Consider the following 20,624-nt stretch of genomic DNA (forward strand, 5'->3'; position numbering starts at 1 on the left):
CCAACAAAGGATGACTGACATATCGACTGACAAATAATAACACGATGTGCAAAACGAACAACCAATCACCTTTATGAAGGACGGCGGGATTTCCTGTTTGTGACGCAAATACTCCCAGTCAACACTGGAGGCCCCACCCTTTGTGTTACCTACCGCCCGTCAATCAAAATAGAAAAAAATCTGACAGTTATCACCTATTTCTACGCGTATACAATCAATTTCATTTGCTGATCATGTCCGGTGGCTTTTGACTATCAGGACTTTACGTTTAAAGACAAGGCACGTAATGACTGGTATGTAATATCTATCTTATTCTTCACCCACGTAAGCTAACAAGCTAACGTTACCACACGCATCATCTGGCTGAATTAGCTTGCTAGCACGGGTGCTTGTATTGCTTACCATCGCCGGCTAAATTAGCAGTGACGTTAGTAGCTAACTCTGCGCTCGTTAGCTTGTTTAGGACACATCACTAATAAGCTCTCTTTCAAACTAATTATTGCTACATCGCTGTTTTCTCTATGGAGTTTGGTTCAGTTGGTAGCGGTGGTTATGATTTTATTGTTGGCTAGTTACAATCACGTTATTGGTTAACGTTAGTCCTCTAGCTAGCTAGCTAGTTATGTGAGTATCAGGCTTGTTTAGCTAACGTTAGCTTCGGCTGCTCCCACTCTTAGCTGTATGCTTTTTACTACACAGCCCCAGAACAGCCGATGAAACCAGAAGATATGGCTGCCTTGGACGTGGACAGCAGTCAAAGCGACTTTCTGCAGCAGGAGCAAGGCGGGGGCAATCAGGTAATGTTTCCCTCTCGGGATTATGACTCTCATTATACGCCGTCGCTGGGTTTCCAGAAACGGAGTGGTGCTTACCGAAGTTAACGCGTTCAACACATTAGAACATCTCGGGCAACACTTCCTCTCAGGCATTTTACAAATCCCGCCTCCTAAGGAGGATTGAAGTGACAGGCTGTACACTGCACCTAAACATTGTCTCTGTGCTGCCTGGGGCGCTTAACACGGGCAAGAAAGTCCTTTAACCTCCTAACTTCATCCTTTGCTCTTGCAATGATACTTTTATATGTTGTCCAGACTAATGGCCACACACTCTCTACCTTTTTAAATTCACCCTTTGTGGGAAGGACACTTGGCCATCACCCCTTGGCCTGCTAGCAACCACCTGGTTGGGTCACCGTCATCAGAGGTGCAGAGGTTCTGCCCAGATGTGGTAAATCGGCACCTCTGCTAGATCACACAACTACAGCAGATGTAAAGCCTTCAGTCACAGCTAAGCAAAATTGGTGGTGGCAGTGTAGCTTTTAGTTTGACTGTTTTTAGTGTTAGTGTACTTTTCCAAATCCACATGAACCACTCTTCACATCAGCATGAATTAGATCTACCCCGTAGCATTTAATTATTAAGAAAATACTCACTTTTACTTTTAAATCTGGTTTGCCTGTTACTCCCGTTATTTCCTTCTTCCAAAACAGTGGTTAAAAGAACCAGGAGCAAATGTCAGGAGCTGGGTTTTAATTCAATAAAATTATGACTTGTGTGTTAACTGCGTGCCAAATTAATCAGCGTACACAAGGCCAAATTACTTCCTAAGTTACCAATTACCCATATGGCTGGTTGCTGACAAGCAATGTAGCATTTTAAACCGGTGCAATGCTTAGAGAACAATGAGGGTGAAACAGCATCGTCCATCTTTTTTAACTTAATATTCTCTGGCCCAGCTTAGCTAAAAACACAGAATCCGTCAGCACGTTAGCGTGTTGTTCACTACCGAGCCCGTTTGTAATCAGTAGGCTACCAACATCTTCTCCTCACCTGTTCAACTGACTTTAACAGTTTAGATAACACACTCAACTGTCCTGCTCTTATTACAGACACGTAGACTAACCATAGACAGTTGCCTCGTTCATGCAACACAAAGCAGAACCTAAAAGAAAACCTATGAGGTTTCTTTCTGGCTGTGTTCACACAGCACTTGTTTGATACAGTCGACGCAAACTCTTGTGTCTTTGCCCATTTGCTTGGGTTAATTTTGGCTGATAAAAATACTGTCATTCAAAATCTGGTGTGAATTAAACAACTGCATCAAGACCACCTGAAAACGTATCACTGTCCACCAGAGAAAATAAATAAAACCTTCAAGCGCAGTTAGGTGCAGCAGGAGTAGCTGTCATCCATAAAATGTTCTTCATGGGTCAGTTTAGCATTGATGATGCAGGATGACAGGCAACCGACATAGTCTAATGTATGAGTTAACTGTCAGACTTCAGGCATACAACTCTTGATTTGTCATGATTCATAATTAATCAGCATGTACCTTAGAGGCTAAAACTAACAGAACTAACATACGTGCAACAATGGATCTTTATTTTGTTTGTCCTGGACCAAGGGAACCATACTACAGGTGTGAACAGAGCCATAAATTACCAGTTACTAAGAACAGGAACATACACGTAAAACAAAACTCTAAATGTCTTGCCCACTCAGCTCTTACGACTCAAATATTTGTTGCCCTCTGCCCCCTCATGTTTCTGATGCTGATTGTGTAAACTGCTAGCAGCATAGCCATGTACAAAGTCTAGAACATAATTGTCCTGTACATTTTTTTTTCATGTCAATTATTTCTTTTCTCAGACATCAGATCCATCTACGCAACTAACTGGGACAGAGAAATGGGAGGTGTTAACCCCCACAACAGCAGCAAAGGATGAATCTGGAATGATACAGATCCAAAGTCAAGGAATATTAACATCAAACGGACAGTATGTTCTTCCTCTCCAGAACTTACAAAGTCAGCCAATCTTTGTGACATCTGGAACAGACGCCTCCTCTGCCAATTCAGTGCCTAACATTCAGTACCAAGTAATTCCTCAAATTCAGACAGCAGATGGACAACTGAGCTTCACAACAGGCGTGGAAGGAGCGACTCTGACTCAGGATGCCACGGGGCAGATTCAGATCTTGCCTGAAGGTAGCCACAGTCTCAGTGTAACATCAACTGCAAACATCCTTAATAACAACCAGAACCTCATATCACAGACTGGTAATGTCCAGCAGCTCCAGGGGGTTTCTCTTAGCAGCTCCACCTTCAACAACCAGGGTCAGGTTGTTACTAATGTGCCTGTGGGTTTGCCTGGGAACATTACTTTTGTTCCTATTAACAGTGTAGACTTGGACTCCCTTGGCCTCTCTGGTGCTCAGACTATAGCAACAGGGGTCACTGCTGATGGCCAGCTAATTATGACGAGTCAGCCTGTGGATGGCTCAGAGAGTCTGGCGAAGACAGATAATCACCTCTCACAGACACTACAAGTAAATGACTCAAATGCAAATCATGAGATCTATGTGCCAACGTCTTCCTCTCAGCTACACATTCCAGCGAACGAATCTGGTCTGCTGACACAAGACACTTCATTGTCATCAGCGGCTACAGAGCAAGGCGACTCGAGTTCTGGTCTCCAGGAGGGCTTCATCCAACAGAACCAAGAGCAGAGCATCCAGGTGTCCTCCGCTCAGTCCATCATCCAGCTGCAGCAGGTGCCTATTCAGACCACCAATGGTCAGGTGGTCCAGTCCATGGCAACAGGCGGGCAGAACCTGCAAAACGTGCAGCTGATCAATCCGGGAACCTTCATCATCCAAGCCCAGACGGTCACGCCGTCAGGTCAGATACAGTGGCAGACCTTTCAGGTGCAGGGAGTGCAGAACCTGCAGAACCTCCAGCTGCCCACAACACCACCCCAGCAGATAACTCTGGCTCCAGTCCAGACCCTGTCACTGGGTTCCAGTCCAGTCAGCATCAGCACGGGACAGATGCCCAACCTGCAGACAGTGACGGTCAACACAATGGCCCAACAGGGAGATACAGACAACCCTGGAGGTACAGTATCTCTTTTTTTATTAATAATGTAGTTATTATTCTTGCATTTATATATAAAAGTTTTTCCACTTTGACATCTTCAGAAAATTACTTACTTTACTGCCCTACTATTACTGCATTTATTACACTAATACAATAAAGGTGAATGGACGTTTGATTGTGGTGCTCCAAGCTGACGGCCCAAAGTGCCATCTGTGTAAAATCATCTGTACTGTTGTAGGGATGTAACTGATGATCAACGTTATTGTTAATTAATCTAACTTTTTTTTTTTTTTTTTTTTTTTTTTTACACTAAATCAGTCAATAGGCCCTTACTGAAGACATTTTCACATCTCACAGCAGGAAAAGCACAGGTGTTAATCATAAGTGAATGACGGTTGAATTCCATTTAGCTTCAGTTTCACAGTCCTGGTATTGTGCATGCTGGCTCACTGTCACACTGTCATGGCTTACTGGGACACTTAAAAAGAACGGTAACTATGGCAAGTAAAAATGTCTTCTGGGAAAATGGTCTATATTTTAGTCTAAAAATGATATAAATTTATGAAATGGCGAAAATCAACAAAGCTTTCATATTTTAGAAGCTGTGTGCAGCAAATGCTTGGCGGTTTTTAGTTGATAATTTATCTAAACAATTGGAGTTTTCATTATGAACACAATTTGTTTACATTCAGCATCTCAACAAAAATACATAGTGTGTATCCTTAAAGCCAATTTGTGTTGGATTTGTATGTAATTATAGCTATCAAAACATTGTGATGAAGTTTTTGATTTTGTAGCTAAGTCCTTCCATCCATTTTCTGCCATTCATGTGGACTAAAAAGTCTACACGGTACGTTTTAATGAATTATAAAAATAGTCATTGATACATTTTCTGTCACTCAACTAATTATTTTATCACTGTGCTTAATATGGAGTTTTACTTGTAAAATTTGCTGTCATGCTGTCAGTCACATGCAATAATAAAGCAGCTCTCACTGTGAAGGCTTTTTGATAAGTTTACCAGAGTTTAATATTAACATACACATTAACTCCAGAGATTCGGATAAAAGAAGAGCCCGACTCTGGAGAGTGGCAGCTAAGCACCGACTCCACCCTGAACACAAGCGATCTGTCCCACCTTCGCGTCAGGCTGGTGGATGAGGAGGATCAGTTGGGTCAGGAGGGCAAGAGGCTGCGCAGAGTGGCGTGTACTTGCCCCAACTGTAAAGAGTCAGGTGGGAGGTGAGTAAGCCTGACTTCATACTCCGTACAGCTTTGCATAGGAAATCAACATCATCAGGACCCTAATTACCCATACCTGTGTTTCTCAGAGGATCCAGCACGGGGAAGAAAAAGCAGCACATCTGCCACATAGCCGGCTGTGGGAAAGTATATGGAAAGACATCGCACCTGCGAGCCCACCTGCGCTGGCATTCAGGGGAGCGACCTTTTGTTTGCAGCTGGATGTTTTGTGGGAAGAGGTTCACACGCAGCGACGAGCTGCAGAGACACAGGAGAACACACACAGGTGCCCTTTCTTTGCTCCCTCACTGTTTGCACTTCAGCAAAACATCAGTAAAATCAGTAAAATGTGTTAATTTGTGCCCTGCAAAGTGTGAGTCATGTAAGAAATAACAGTGTTTGTTCCCCTCTGGATTTACATGTAAAATGTCAGGTTAGTATTGAAGGCCGTTGTGAAAAAACATATCGAGATTTCACAGACTTGGTGGTAATTTTCCAGTTCAGAATGGGGTTTAAACAGTTTGTTCTGCAGTCTAATTTGCATGATCTGTTAACATCAGATTATATAACTAAAACATTACAAGAGATGCTAGTAATGAGCTGTAGCTTTCAAGAGTTTAGCCTTATGGTTTAATTTTCGTCCCGTGATTCTGCTTTAAATCTGAAAACTCCGTATCAGCTCACTTAATCTTTTTAATTTTATAGAATATTTCCCTGCAGTTGCCATCTGTCTTCATGGGGTAAAATATAGGAAGTAGTAGCCTATGAGAAATCAAATGTCAAATGCACCAGGACAACATAATGATACACAATATCTGATGCCACAATGATTTACTGCCAGGATAGACTTAAGAAAGAGAAAGCCTGGCCATATCATTGGCTGAGTGAGGCCTTTGACAGTACGGGCTAAAGTAGCATTTCATTACGCTGTCAGCTTCAAGCTCAGATATTAAGACTTAGTGTTCACAGTTAACTTTGCAAGTAGATATGCAATCATTCTATGTTTCTATGTGGTGATAATTGTAATCAGTTAAATAGTATTAATTGGTCATCAATTTATTTGTCAGTTTTGTCAGTGACAGGTTGGAATACAAATAACATACAAATAAGAATTCATATAAGAAGTCAATAAGACTTCACTGACATTTCTTATTTTATTCATAAAACAAACAAATTGAACTTATGTGCCACTTTCTTCAATTTATCTCCTCACCTTCGAAGCATATCCTCCAGGTATATGCCGTGTTTGACCCTCTCCAAATGTATTCAGCATCAAAGTCTTTATCTTTTAAACTACACTTTCTCTCTGGCAGGAGAGAAGAAGTTTGTCTGCCCAGAATGTTCCAAGCGTTTCATGCGGAGCGACCACCTGGCGAAGCACATTAAAACTCATCAGAACAAAAAAGGCGTGAACTCTGGCAGCGCTGTGGTGGCCTCGATGGAATCGGCGGGGTCCTCAGACAGTATCATCACCACGGAAGGCGGGACCACCCTCATCCTCACCAACATCCAGCAGGGTTCCAGCAACGCCCAGGACATCCTGGCCAACGCAGAGATCCCTCTCCAGCTCGTCACCACGGTAGCGGCCAGCGATGTCATGGAGTGATTTACACTCCACTTATGAACTTCTACAACCTCTCTCATACTGTATACTCCTACCTACATTTTTTTTTTTTTTTTCAAGTTTCGAAGAAAAACTAAAATTATAAGTATATATATAAATATATATATATATAAATATATATATATATATTTTAACACAGAAATAGTCAGCCCATGTCCATACTCGGTTTTTATTAAGGACTAATAGTGGAGACTAAAAGAAGATAAAGGTGGAAAAAGACATTGCAGTAAACACACAAGGAAATGCCTTATTTTGTACAATATTGTGTCGTCGGAAATGTAGGATGCCATTTTGTTTTGAATCTACTTATTTTTTTGTTAGTGTTTTTCACAAAAAATTATTGATAAGTTGAGTGATAATTTTTTTTTTTTTGCCTTTTTTTTTGATGGTATATTGTAATGATGTCCTTGGTTTGTTCCATCCTTTGAGCAAATACTAAATCTCACAACAGAGCTAATTTTATCCAGCTAAAGTAATGTTATTGCTTACGTCCATGCAAATGTATTCATGTTATGGCGTTTTTGTTTCAATATTATGCATTATTTTTTCATTGTCCTGCTTGCAGTCAGTCTGCTTGCAAATTAGCGCAACCTCCTTCCTCCAGTTTTTTAAAAACTTTGCTCACACCTGCTACATTTTGCAGGTGAAAAATCAAAACAATCACAATTTTGTATTGTAATTTCTCTTGAACATATACTGTTGATATGATACACATTATTTGCTTATTAAATATTTTGACTGAACAGCTATTTATATTGGGCTTTACCTAGACAATGCATTTGTGATATTAAAAGTCCAAAATATTTCAAATGGCTCCATTATATGTAATTTAAATGTGTTTTTGTAAAAACCTTGTTGGAGGACTTCAAAAAACAGTCATTGTAATATGAAGAAGTGAAGCCATTTTTTTGGAGGTAATTGCCAAATTTGACTACAAACTCAGGGTGACTTGTGTCTGTGTGATATAATTAGAGTAAATCACTCCTGTAGCTTCTCGAGCCATGGTGGTGATGTTGTGATGAAATGTTATTTGATGATGGACCAAAAGCTGAGGTGAATTAAGCTGTCACCACGTTACCAATGCTCGTTGAATTCTACCATGTCAGTTTTTACGATGAGGACAACCCCTGTTCATATTATAGAAAGCTTTGCAGAATTCTCGCCAGTGTCTTGCTCCATCATGCATTTGGAAAAATGTATAACTGAAAGCGGTACTCTTTTTAACAGCACTATTCTCATCACTTTCATCTTGTTGTTAATCCTTTTGTATAAAAAATGTTTTGTATACTTCCCAAGAACCTGTCCTTTATATTCATTTTTAGTAAATGTACAATATTTCTGTTTTTGTGTTAATACTTTTTCTTTAACTATATCTTCCATGATATTATGTTTTATTTTATTTTATTTCTGAACCCCTCCCTTCTTCCCCCCCCAACTGTTGAATTGTTAAATTGAATACACACTGAACAGTGAATTATGGTGGCATATTTGATTAGATTTCCATTTTTTTTTGTGATACATAATGAAAATTATGTGATGTGATTTTTTTTATATTTTTTTTTTGCTCACATGGACACGTCCTCTTCAGGAGATTATACTTAACCCCCATTATTAAATTTTTACTAAACACTGAAGGTTTGTTCTCACTCAAAATTCTGTATAAATATGTCCATATAATAACATCAATATAAACCTTTCTGTTACACTTGAATTTGCTTTCATTTTTGCTTTATTTTTTCTGTTTTAATGTATGGAGGTTGTACACTGTCTGCTCTCTGAGGTCAGCTTCATATTTTATACTAAAATGACTAAACGTGAGACATGTTTGAATTTTTACTTATGCTTAAAACCTTTTGTTTTGGGTCTTTTTGAAGACCTGTCATCGAGCCAGGAGGTTTATTCTCCCCCCATGACTTCCTCTTTGGGTTAGTAGTCCAGTAGATGTCACTGCAGCCAAGGCAGCAGGATAAGAGGTATGTTTGACCCCTTGACCTGCCCCATGTAGCGCTGCTAAGATAAAGACAGAAGTCACAGAGGCCAACAGGAGGTGTGGACCCTCAATTCAGTGCAAGTTAATGTCACACAGAAATGTCAGGAACATATTCTGTTGCTGGAGAACAAAGTACTGTCTCATGACTTTGAGCAAACCCTACAGACGCATGAGATGTAACGGCTTCTAGTTTTATGACCTAGATGTATCTAGGTCATATGTATTTGTTTGAATAATCAGGAAAGTCATTTAAATAACCTGCTCCGTTTTGTTTCTGACTTTAAAGTGTGCACTCCGTTTCCTGTCACTATCATTTGCCAGAAGTAGCGATAATGTCTTAATGTTTTGATGTATTAACCTGATATTACCTTCCCTCAGCAGCACACACATGCGGCATCACTATCTGTGCCTCTTACACTAAATGGGACATTTTACTAATTAGGTACTGTTGCTATTTTTTTCTTTAATATAAGGCTCAACACAGCAGCATAAGGGAGTTAAAAATGTATTATAGCCTAGCTGGTTTTAGTGCCTGTGAACATAATTAAAATGGTAGTCTATGAAAAGCTTTATCTGGTAAATCAGACTGAAAAGCACATGCTTTTTGAGTCCTAGTCAATTTGCTGAAAATGAGTCAGAAAATGTGGCCTATAATGTTAAAAAGGACTCGTCCGTTTTGTCGTTCCTTTCATTTGCATAATTTAATGAATCTAATTCATTGTAATGCAATACCAAGTGCACCAGGAACATAGAATGACAGTTTGAGTTAATGAAATGTGTTAACGGTATCATCATTTACTTGTATGTTAATTAGTCCAATTAATTTCCCCTGCTCGGTAATCTGAATATTGTAATAATCTTTGCTCCCCTGCAGGAATGAATCTATATGATGCACAGACCTCTGGGACAATCTGTGTAGAGTCGTGGTTTTTCCAGTTAAAACGTGTGGCAGTTAAAAATATGAGTGCCATGAAATATTCCGTAGGTCTGAGATTCAGGAAAATATCTGCAGTTTTTTGGGGATTTATACTCTGTGCTCGAATATTGTTTACCAGAGGATATATATGGTCTGCCTTCAGCTTTTATGATGCAAATCACACCCACAGTTGGAAATGTAGAAACGGAGGGTGATTGTTTGGAGCCAGAGCCAGGATAACTTTGTCTTGCTTGACAAAGTACCACATTGCATTGTAACAGGAAGAGGCACAGTTCTTCTGGCAGTGGCAGATAAAAAGCTGCCGTCAGTGGACGATCCTCCCCGGCGGGTAGAGAGATTGGGTGACTTCTGAGCGTGACACTGTCCACTGTCATTTCAACTGGCCATCTGGATTGGAGACCAACTTTGTCAACAAACTGTTGTAGCTCTTCTATTAGCATACTTACATGTGTATGTCAGCATTGGTCTGTAACAAAATGAGCAGAGAACATTTTTTAGCCAACGAATCTGGAGAGGTAGTTTCCGTATATAGTTATTAAAATATAATTTAAAAAAAACTGATGCAAGACAGCAAAGCTTCTTGTGGCTTTGATTTGTTGAGCAAACGTGTGTTTACTGCACATACTTAGTTCCTCATTGTTACTGGTGTAGTTTGAACATTATGTGGAGCAAATTTTGCAAAAGAGAACACAATTCAACTTGAGTCTTATTTTGGAGAGTAAAAAGAAAGGTTTTTCAATAATTCACATTCAGTTTTGTGGTTTTGTGATAGAAAAACTGTTTTTTTGGGGGTTTTATTGCAGCGAAAAGCTTTAGTTCTTGCTCCGTTTGAATAGCGGTGCAATTGTACACAGTGCTCAGCTTCTCTTCCAATTCATGTGCAAAATGCACAAACACAGTAACTATGCAGAGGGAGAGAAACACTGTAATCATGCAATAACATTTCCAACTGTATGTGTGATAGAATTTAAAATGCTATTGGGAGATAATGTGAACTGCTGGCAGAAATGACTTCTTTCATTATACTGTCCCAAATATAAAAAATACTTCAACGAGAGGGCTGCTTCTTCACTATTCCTGCCCAATTTGAACTGTTTTCCTCAGTTGAGGGATAGGGCTGCAATTTTGCAAAGTGACTATTATTTGTCTTTCTTAAGGAATCAACAACTTCAAAGTACAGTGCAATGAATTGTTGGGGTTCTGCGGCTGCATTTATTTACAATGTCTCTTCTATGAAACAGCGTTTAGAGCATAACACCTTTATTTAATTTCCTCTTGGATATGAACTGAAAGTCTCTTTATAGTGAAAAGCACTTACTGTCCTACTTAATATTATGTTTACAGCATGGTACTAATGGTGTATTTATCTTAAAGCATTAGCACATTTGTAATGACAGAAAAAAAGGGTCTTGTGTTTCTACATTCCTGACACATTCTTGCCCTTGATCAACTGTAGAAGGCAGACAATAGCACAGATCATTTTCCCCAGGCAGGGAAACACAGCATGGATCAACTCAATAACCTGATATTCCCTGTCTACTGAGTGTGGCCAATTTAGCAGAAGGTCAGCACCTTTTTTTTATTTTATTTCAGAGACAATTTGGTGACCTCCCTCTGTAGCCCCAGCAGGACAAACAGAATTGTCGAGCTAGAAAGTGCTTATGTTGACATTGCGTTTAGGTATGGACTTCTCAAGGTGAACGGATACCTGGTGAGTGACAGTGAGGCTATTATGCAAACCTGAGCCAGGGCCAGAAGTTGCAGACTTAGTTTTTCATGCATTTCCGGCAATTAGATGTCCACTGGGTTTAAAAGTATGGTGTGTGTGCATTGGTGTAGCTGCAAATCATCTTTCATCATCCTTTTCTATGCAGAGGTGCCATTCACAGCTTCAAATTAAACACTCTTGTTTCAGGAAAATGATAGTCTGACTATGTTCGATTTCAGGAGGGTGGAATTCAGATTTGATCTATCTTTGCTCTCTTTATTGTAAAATGTCTCTATCCTGCTGGTTTGCATTTACTGTATGTACGTTTTTTTCCAGATCCAACTGTGAAAATTGAATCGACAACAATGAGACACCATCAAATTTTCCACATTATGTTGTTCTTTGTACTTAAACACAGCATGTGTCTGTTTTTAGTGAGGAGACAATTGAGATGATGTTGAGATCTATGAGAAGAATAGGAGGGATAATTTTTAGCCAATCCTCACAGCAGTCATGTAGTTTACCCACTGTACAAAATAACTTTTATTGTGTACCTTAAGGTCAAATGTGACTTGAGCTTACTCGGACTCGAGTTGAGGATAAACTGCAAGCATGTTCTCAATATTCTTCTTTGGTGACAAGAGCTGGCCTTCAGTGTTATTCAGCCCATTGAAAAGCAATTTCAGATATGAAAGGAGATGTTTTGTATCTGAAAATGTACATGAAATGGTGTCAACAACATCCTGGAGGTCAGAGTAGAGTCCCCATGGAGACTGAATCTGGCTGCTGCGCTCAAAGACTCAACACCCTCCCTGAGTGGCGGCTCGGTGATGGCTCTCAGTTTCTCTCGTCATGTCCCTGGCAGCTTTGACACAGGTAATATGCATGCAGGCTGACAGTGCCTGGGATGTGCGGCAGAGACAATGATGTACATATCATTTTCCTCCCTGACTGATTGAAGACTGTAATCTGTGCTGGACTTTCTCTCTGATTACACACGTCTCAGGGAGCAAAACAAGGACTCTGAGCTGCCACTGGGCGCTGGACTCATCCAGTGCTTTCAGCCTTCAAGAGGACTGAAGTCCGCCTTTAAGGTGAGCTCAATTTTCGTCCCATTTACACTATTGTTACAAGTGTCGGATGGAATGCATCTGGTAGATAGTGGTCAAACAGTGGCTGTCTGAAGATGACACAGGAACAGAGATGTATCTGGCACCCAAGGTCATCCTATTCCCATCTCCAGCTCCTGTAAAGGCACAAAGAAAGAAACAATATCATGCATTTTACATTCACCAGCATTGTGCTCTGTGCTTACAAAATGCAGTGTCTCCCGCCACAGGCCAATGCTAAACCTGTCCAACAAGACCAACCATAAAATGCACTCAGAGCCTAGGTCGTCGATAGCTCTAATACTCTTGTTCTCTGTACAAAGAAAGTGTTCCACTGGTTTAATAGAGCAAACCTGTATTTAAAGGTTTTTTTCTTGCTTAATAGATCATGTTTGCAAAGAGCGCTCTCAGACAGTCAACACGCTCTTAACCTGCCTGCGTAACCTTGTGAGGTACACTTGTGTCTTTATGTAAAACCTAAGAGATTTCTCTGTTGATAGTAGGTCAATCCTTTACAGAAGTTACCTAGCACATTACATGGTTGGTCTCTGGGGAGAAGTAATGGGTTCTGGGCAATTGACCAACCTGCCATGCTTTACTGCACCTGCACTGAGTTAGAGCTGTCATCATTACCACTTCCTCTAACGTTCCCCCACAGCAACCCAGACACTCCCACTTACAGCGATATTTCACTTTGGTGGAACATTTTCACTTTTTATCATGCATGCCTCCGTACACGAGCCAAGGTGGTCTAGCTGTAAGATTTGAAGCAGTACGGTAACCTCTAACAGGCCTTTGGGGTCCGCACTAAAACATAACGTTTCCAAAATAGCTCCCATCCACCAGCTAGGATTCTGACCTGAACTTTTCAGATTGAGAACCATGCTTGCCAAAAAGAAAAAGTCTTGAAGATAAAAGGTTGTAAAAGGTGTCTCGTACCCAAATTTTCTCCATGTCAAAATATGAAGAAAATGAAGTCAGTCATTTGAATGGCATTTATCCTCTATTTTAGTTGAGTTATTCAAAATGATTGCAAAATTGATTGTCTGAAAACAATCATTAAGCAGTTCTGTTAAAAAAAAGAAAAAGCTGTTGGAATGGTTCATTAGAATGAATCAAAAGCTTCTATATTTAGTTAATCAAGACTCGCTGTTAGGAGGCACCTTCAACTTAATCCTTTTGATTAGTACAATCCTTTTAGAAATTGTACATTCAAATGAGTGCAGCTACACTACATACAGGACAGGGATCAATACAGTGGAGGTCACAGACATCAAACACATACAGCTTTCTGATTACAAAGCCAGTGGTCTGATTAACACTTTCAACAACCTTTTTATGCTTTTGTTAACAAAGAGAACTTAAATTGGAAGAGACTTCCCACGTATGCTTTCCTTCAACAGTTCTGGTTTTGTTGACAAGATCCATTCAGTAGCTGCTCAGGAGCTTTCCATCATATCACATGCTTTTCAGTAGCAGATGAAAGTTTGCCCGGTTTTGATAGTAATGTAGATGTTCAAATTATATTTTTTTTCTGAGCACTTGATCAGGTTTGACATCAGCTAATGTCACAAAGAATACAGGAAGTTGTGAATGAAATCTGTATGCTGAAAGTAATTCTCACACATTCTCAAATGGAAACCAACAAATGGCATTATTGTAATAGCAATGTTTAGCATTCAGGCTTTTAAAACAACAAATATCAGAAATGATCAAGGCCTGCAGCAACTTCGCTCTGACTTGCAGATGTTTCTCCCTCAGTTTTCACTTCCTCCTCCCACACATGTCTTATATCAGTATTTGCCGGATCCAAAACGACCAGCTTTGAAAATGAAGGAGAGGAACTTTACATTGTGCCAGAAAAAGGAATGGAAATTACGGGCAGTGTCAGATAATTGAGCTTGTCGTAAGAGACATGTTAATAACAGACGGAGATGCAGAAGACTTGTCACTCCGTACCCTGGGTGACAGACTCTCTCTGCTGTTGATGAGCTGTTTTAGAGAGGAAATTGTTCCACGCAAACACCATCGTTATTACAAGCTGGCAAGCTGCTCGCTTGTGTACCCAATTCTGCTTGAACTGACAGAATCCAATTGACCGGCACATATTCATGCACTTTATTTTCTTTATTCTCACCAACAATGCAGATAATTACCGCACCAAGTAAAACTGAAAATAGAATTTCACTGTGTCCCAGAAAACAATGCCAGAGCTGTCTCAGCAACATGTCTGCTGGAATTACTGTGACTGGGAGACCTACTGTAAGACAAGCAACAATCCAATATTACTTGTTAACTTAAAACCTACTGAAACTATATTGGCATTCTCTTCTTTTATAAAATAACTTGCATTTTCCTTGCTGTCATTGTCCTCTCTGCAGCAAAGCAAGGCCGCATGCAAACCTTTATTCAACAAAGCACGCAGGGCTTTATCTGTGCAGTTTCTGTTTTGTTATGACCGACCGTTTTTTGTGGATCTCTGTGTATCCTGTCGTGGGTAAACACATCGATTTACAATTGCTCAGTAATAGATTTGATCTCTTTCTGTAGTCTGAGACTACTCCTGAAAAACTCCTGAAATCTCAGTATCAATCATTTCAGCTCTGGATATTTTCAGTAAGTATTGCTTTAGGTTACTTAAGGAGAGCATACCTTTATGTTCAGAAGATGGCAATGTTCTGTGGTCACATAAACGTGAATAATTCCCTATTTTCACATCTATTAATTTGCCATAGAAGTTAATGTAAACATGGTTTATGATCAGAGGAGGAATACAGGCATATTTTTATAAAGCAAGCCATATTTAGGTACTTAAATCACATTTTAAACCTAATTCATTATTTCCTGTAAAATCATCTCCTGATTATGCTCACAAGCCTGTTTTACTTTACATTGCTTTAATTTGCATCACTAAAATCAGGCTACATGGCGTCTTTACCACTGATGAAATGAAATTGTAATTTACTACTTTATGTGTTAATCCAAAGTCAGAGTTGTTGTTGTTGTTGATTAATTTGCTGTTCATAACTGGCCTGTTCATAAAGTATTTTTCAAATGCATTGTCTCAACTGCCAAAAGGGTCGCCCCAGAAAATAATTACTTTGTTTTTGTCATTTGCTTCTATAAAATTCACAACTAAGGGATATTTATAGCAGTGTGTGTGGTTTTCATATTACAGCTGAATAAAGAGAAGGTGTCAGAGGGCTGGAAAATGTAATGGACATTACCCAGATAAGTTTAACTACTAAATGGGCTCATTCGTCTACAAATGACCGAACATACATTTTGGTGTGGTTAAAAGGCACATTTACCCTAAATTTCATGTCTGTGTTCATATCATTAATCCCCTTGGGAGTATACGCGATCAGCCAAGTAGCAAATGGAACGTTGTCTCTGATGCTTTTGCCCTCAGAGAATAGCGCCCTTGGCGGGCCGGTAAAGCGTCTCCCAGGGACCAGATCACATCTGCTGAGTTCACGTCCCTCAACCACCTCTAACGCAACTCATTAATAAGGATCTTTTACTGAAGCCATGTCACTGTGTCATGTATTTTTTTGAACTTTAACTTTGTTGTGAGCTCCAGTGTGCGGACGATGTGTGGCTGTCATACTAATGTATAGGGACACTCTAGTGCCGCTGTCCAACAAGTCGTCCGTTATCAGAGGGAAATGTGTCCGTCCAGAGGTGAGGGCGGCTTTGTGCTCTCAACCAGGCCACCTCTCAGCCTTTGTGCCAGTAACAAGCTCAGCTCAGGCTCCAACGAAGCGAGAAATTGTAAACTCTCCGGAGAGGCCCAGTGGAGAGATAAGGGCCTAGTGTTTGCTGGCAATGTGCATGGGGATGAATCTGATACGGCCGAGTCCCACGCCAGAATGGGAGTGATGATACCTCCCCTTCTATGGAGAGTTATGTTTAATCCCCTTTGCCAGTGTATTCACTTGCAAATATTCCTGTCACCATTAATATGTATTAACATCCTTCACACACTTCAATACAGATTTATCAGACTCTATTTTTCCTCTTGTGCCCACCATCATCTCTCTGCTGCTCTCGAACCACAGACAGCTTTTTATAAGGAGAAAAGAAGAGAATGTGCTGCTGATGTTCCAGCAGCAAACCTTTGCCTGTAGATTCTGCAGGGTTCAATATAGAGTCCACTGCAAACACAGCACACAGAGGGGGCAAAATACACCATAGTTAATTTATTTCATTTGTGAACATAAATATTTTTGTGTGTCGTTTGAGTAGTGTGACATAGTGCTCAAAAATTGAGGAAATGTACTATGTGAATTACAGTTTAATAAATGAATGCTGCAAGCTCAAAAAAGTCTCAAAATGTACTAAATTCAGAATTACAAATAGAAGAAATTAAAATGTATTGAATTGTATTTAAATATTTGAACGTGTGTGGTTTTAATTCCAACATAAACATGTATTCTTCTTTTTGTCAAACATGTTTGATATTTTCACATTAAAATCAGTTTGTATAGCCTATAAAGCCTATGAATCTAATGTTTACCTTTACATGGATCCTATTATTACCTATTCTATTACCCGCCCTGCAGAGGAAAATCAGATGAAACATTCCTGCATGATTAACTTGAAAATCAGTATTGAATTTTTTTACTTTTAGTCTTACATTTTTTTTAAAGTATTTTACTCTCCGATGTCCACAGGTACCTTGTATATTTTTGTGTATTTAGATTTATGATTAATGTAAAATTTATCACAATATTTTTTTTTAATTGACTGTAATTCTGAATTACAGTACATAGTATAATTTAACAAGATAAAGAATATTGAATTGGATTTGTGTTAGATTTTTCCTGTGTTTGGTGGTCTAATCCAGACAAAGCCCTGAGAAGCTCATTACATCCTGGTGAGGCCTTAAGCCTGTGCTGCCTGCATTAAAGCAGCCAGGAACTGTCTGTCAGCTCCCTGGCAGAGCCCAAATCAAGCTGTCAATTACTGGACGTGTTTATGGAAATTACATGTTTGTTAACATGCTGGAAAAATGTGCTCTCGGCTCAAGCAGCATGTGTTCGGAAAAACAATTTTGCTTGGAAATCACCTTTCAAATGGATGAAGGTGATCCTCATCAGATCACAGACACGAGACATTTTAACTCTCCCCGTCCTGATACATGTGAAGAAAAGCACAGACAGATAGAGCCACAACTAACAATCAAAGGTGGAGTCCGTGTATGATGCTATGTATGTTTTTGTTTATTAAGTCATTTAACTCAGTCTTGGCTGTTGTTCAACCTCCTTTGTTACTCTTAAACATGCAAAAGCTCAGGTTTGGTAGCTAATGCAGCAGTGAAAAGAGAGGCAACAGTTAACTCCTGCATCTGACTTCCTGCTGTACAAAGTAAGCATTACATTATACAAATGTTATTGAAAATACAAAAGGTGAATTAGCCACTTGAGAGGGCAACATGCTCTGACTTATAATCAAGAATATCAAATTAATAATTTATACACATGATTTCCATTTTAATGCACACCGATGTCTTGCAATTGAAAAAATACTCCCGGTTTTCACCTGAAGAATTGTCCTTTTAAAGTATAGCTTCACTTTAAATAGATGCGTAACAATACTGAAGTTCGCTCTACCATTCAGCATAATGTCTCCGATGAGATGTTTATGTCAATTTCCCTGTTGATTTTCTCTCACATAAAGGCCTTGATTTCAGCCTCCCAATGATCATGAAATTGAGCCAATCGACATGCATGTCTCAGATGTCTGGTCGGGCTCATCTTAGACAAGGTAATTTTGTCAGAGCAATTACCATTGTAATGTATTCCAAAGTCAGGGCATTTTCTGCTGCTTAGGTGAGCTGCTGACAGCATGTTTTGATTTTTAAGCAATTGTGCTTTTCACTTAGAGATCACGCCAAGGTCTGCATTTCTCCCTATGTAACAACCCGCCATGATTCCATTATTTCACATTAACATCTAATTACCTCACTCAGACCCGCAGCTATATTGAAAAGCCACTGCGAGTTCTGGGGTTTGACAAAGCTGTAAGTAAAGATGGGTTGGGGGGTTGGTGGGTGTTTATGAAGAAGAAACTCCAACTGTAAGACATACCCAATTCCCAGTGGACCCGTATTACCTGTCAGGGATGATGACAATGCCCTGGAGAATGTCACTGTGCAGTGAAACTGTCATCACACAATTACTCTCACCATTACTGTCCCTACATCTCCATGTAATGGCTGTGACACACTTTACAATTCAGATTGTATTCTCAGTCATTGGCACTTAAATGCTGCACTCCGTTTTATGAAAAGATAAAGATCTCTGTAATCTGCCAGAACTCAACCATCCCTTGAAAGCTTGTTAGGCGGCATTTTGTCGTTCACAAGAAGTTGTCATACCCTGTAGCACTCCCTTTGTTGGCCTGGTGAAAGTGTCTTTTTGAGTGCACTATTGTGCTTGTTGATACGTGCTTTCCTGTAGAGTCAGACTGTGTTTTGGTCCAGTTATCCATTTGAGTCATCACAAGAGGAACGTGGTATATTGTGTGGAGTTCAGCTGGGACTATAGATCAGTGCAGAGCACCAGAAGATCTCTTAGTCATGGATCAACAATATTAAGATCCAAACGTGATGCTTGATTTGTCGTGTTTTGGCTGCCATGTTCAGTATGCCTTTGTATTTAGATTTAAACTTTCACTCTGGATTATTGCAGTTTAAACAATTAGGCTGTAGATATTCTATACATTTTTGTGATTGTCAACAAATCCCATAAAAAACCGACAATGCTTTAGTCAAAGTAGCAATACTTACCGACTTTTCCAGACTGGTCTATTTTCAGTTGCAGATTGATACACACTAGGTGCTCTAGTGAGCATTTACACCAGCAGGACAGAGTATGGAAAATCAATTATAAATAAACAGTGCTCGCTTTCATGGAGATGAAGCAATATGTCAAACAGTGTCACTGTTTATTTTTAATAGTTTTTGCACATCAATAGAGGTCTATGGTACAGAGGAATTAGTCTAACATAAATCAGACTAGATATCAGACTTCAGCTACACAGACAATACTTTACAATTCAGACCTTTATTGTCCACACAAGAGGAAATCATTTTTGCAGATAGGCAGCATAAAAACATTAGCACAATAAAAACACAATAAGACAAATGAATACATTAAAAGTGTAAATACTCTGGGCGATCTCTTGCTCACCCAGTACAGCGTGCGCCCCATGTAAGTGCCCACCAGCCCCCAGTCCTTGGCAGTGGCTCAGGTTTGATTCTGACCTATGGCCCTTACTGCGTGTCATCCCCTCTTTTTCTCCCCCATTTCCTGTCATTCTTTAGATGCTCTGATAAAGGCCCTAAAAATAATCTTTTAAAAGAAGCAAAAAATTGTAAATACTCTTTGCGCTGTATAGATGGTAATAGTTAATAATAATATAAGTTAATAATAGTTTGATAAAAGCAAAGAAAAGCGGCAACAGTAACAACAGGGATCAGAGAAAGAACCAACCGGTGTCAGTTAAAGCTACTGTACTGTATTATAATTTAGAGCACATACTGCATATGAGCTATATGAAAACGTGAACACCGTGGAAACCCATCTTTCTGATCCGAGGGGAGGAGGTCTTGAAAAAGAGGAGGGTTCAGATTTGTTGTGATGGATTTAGCTATCTGTGATTTGCTGGCTAAAAATGGCTGACAAAAAAGGCCGCTACTCACTCGCCACCTTGACAATGTGGCCCAGTTGATTCCTGTTTCTCGTATTTAAATTGCCATGCCAATAAATCAGTGAGACTGCCAGCACTGATGCTGGATCTGTAAAATAACAACAGCATCTCTGTCAACATTAAAAACATTTAAGCTCCATAGAAAATACAGTCTTTGTTGCCCTTTCTTGTATAATAGAATCAACTCATTGTTTCGATCTTTTCATGGGATTTCTTGATAATAAGAAAAACATTGATTATAAACCAGACTCGTCCTTTAAGTTTCAGCTGTTAGCAGGTCTGGGAACAGTCCAACTGCAAAAAGCCAAACTGCCAGCTTGTGTGTGATAGCAGATTGAGTTTAACAAGCCAGATGGGTTGTAATTGTCTGATCAATCCAATGTTTGTGAGCTTTTATGCCTTTTATTATGGTTTGTTTTCCT

At 39.6% G+C, this 20,624-nt stretch overlaps 1 protein-coding gene across 1 annotated transcript; it reads left to right on the forward strand.

The window, feature by feature from the left end:
- The first annotated feature begins 136 nt into the window (after nt 1-136).
- Nucleotides 137-6,801, forward strand: sp3a (sp3a transcription factor). The gene is made up of 6 exons (XM_028591374.1): nt 137-293; nt 700-797; nt 2,649-3,894; nt 4,932-5,118; nt 5,208-5,404; nt 6,432-6,801. Exons 1-6 carry the CDS (start codon nt 287-289, stop codon nt 6,722-6,724), a joined length of 2,028 nt encoding a protein of 675 aa, XP_028447175.1. The 5' UTR covers nt 137-286; the 3' UTR covers nt 6,725-6,801.
- The last annotated feature ends 13,823 nt before the right edge of the window (nt 6,802-20,624 follow it).

This window comes from Perca flavescens, chromosome 11 (assembly GCF_004354835.1).
Source record: "Perca flavescens isolate YP-PL-M2 chromosome 11, PFLA_1.0, whole genome shotgun sequence".
Lineage (NCBI taxonomy): Eukaryota > Metazoa > Chordata > Actinopteri > Perciformes > Percidae > Perca > Perca flavescens.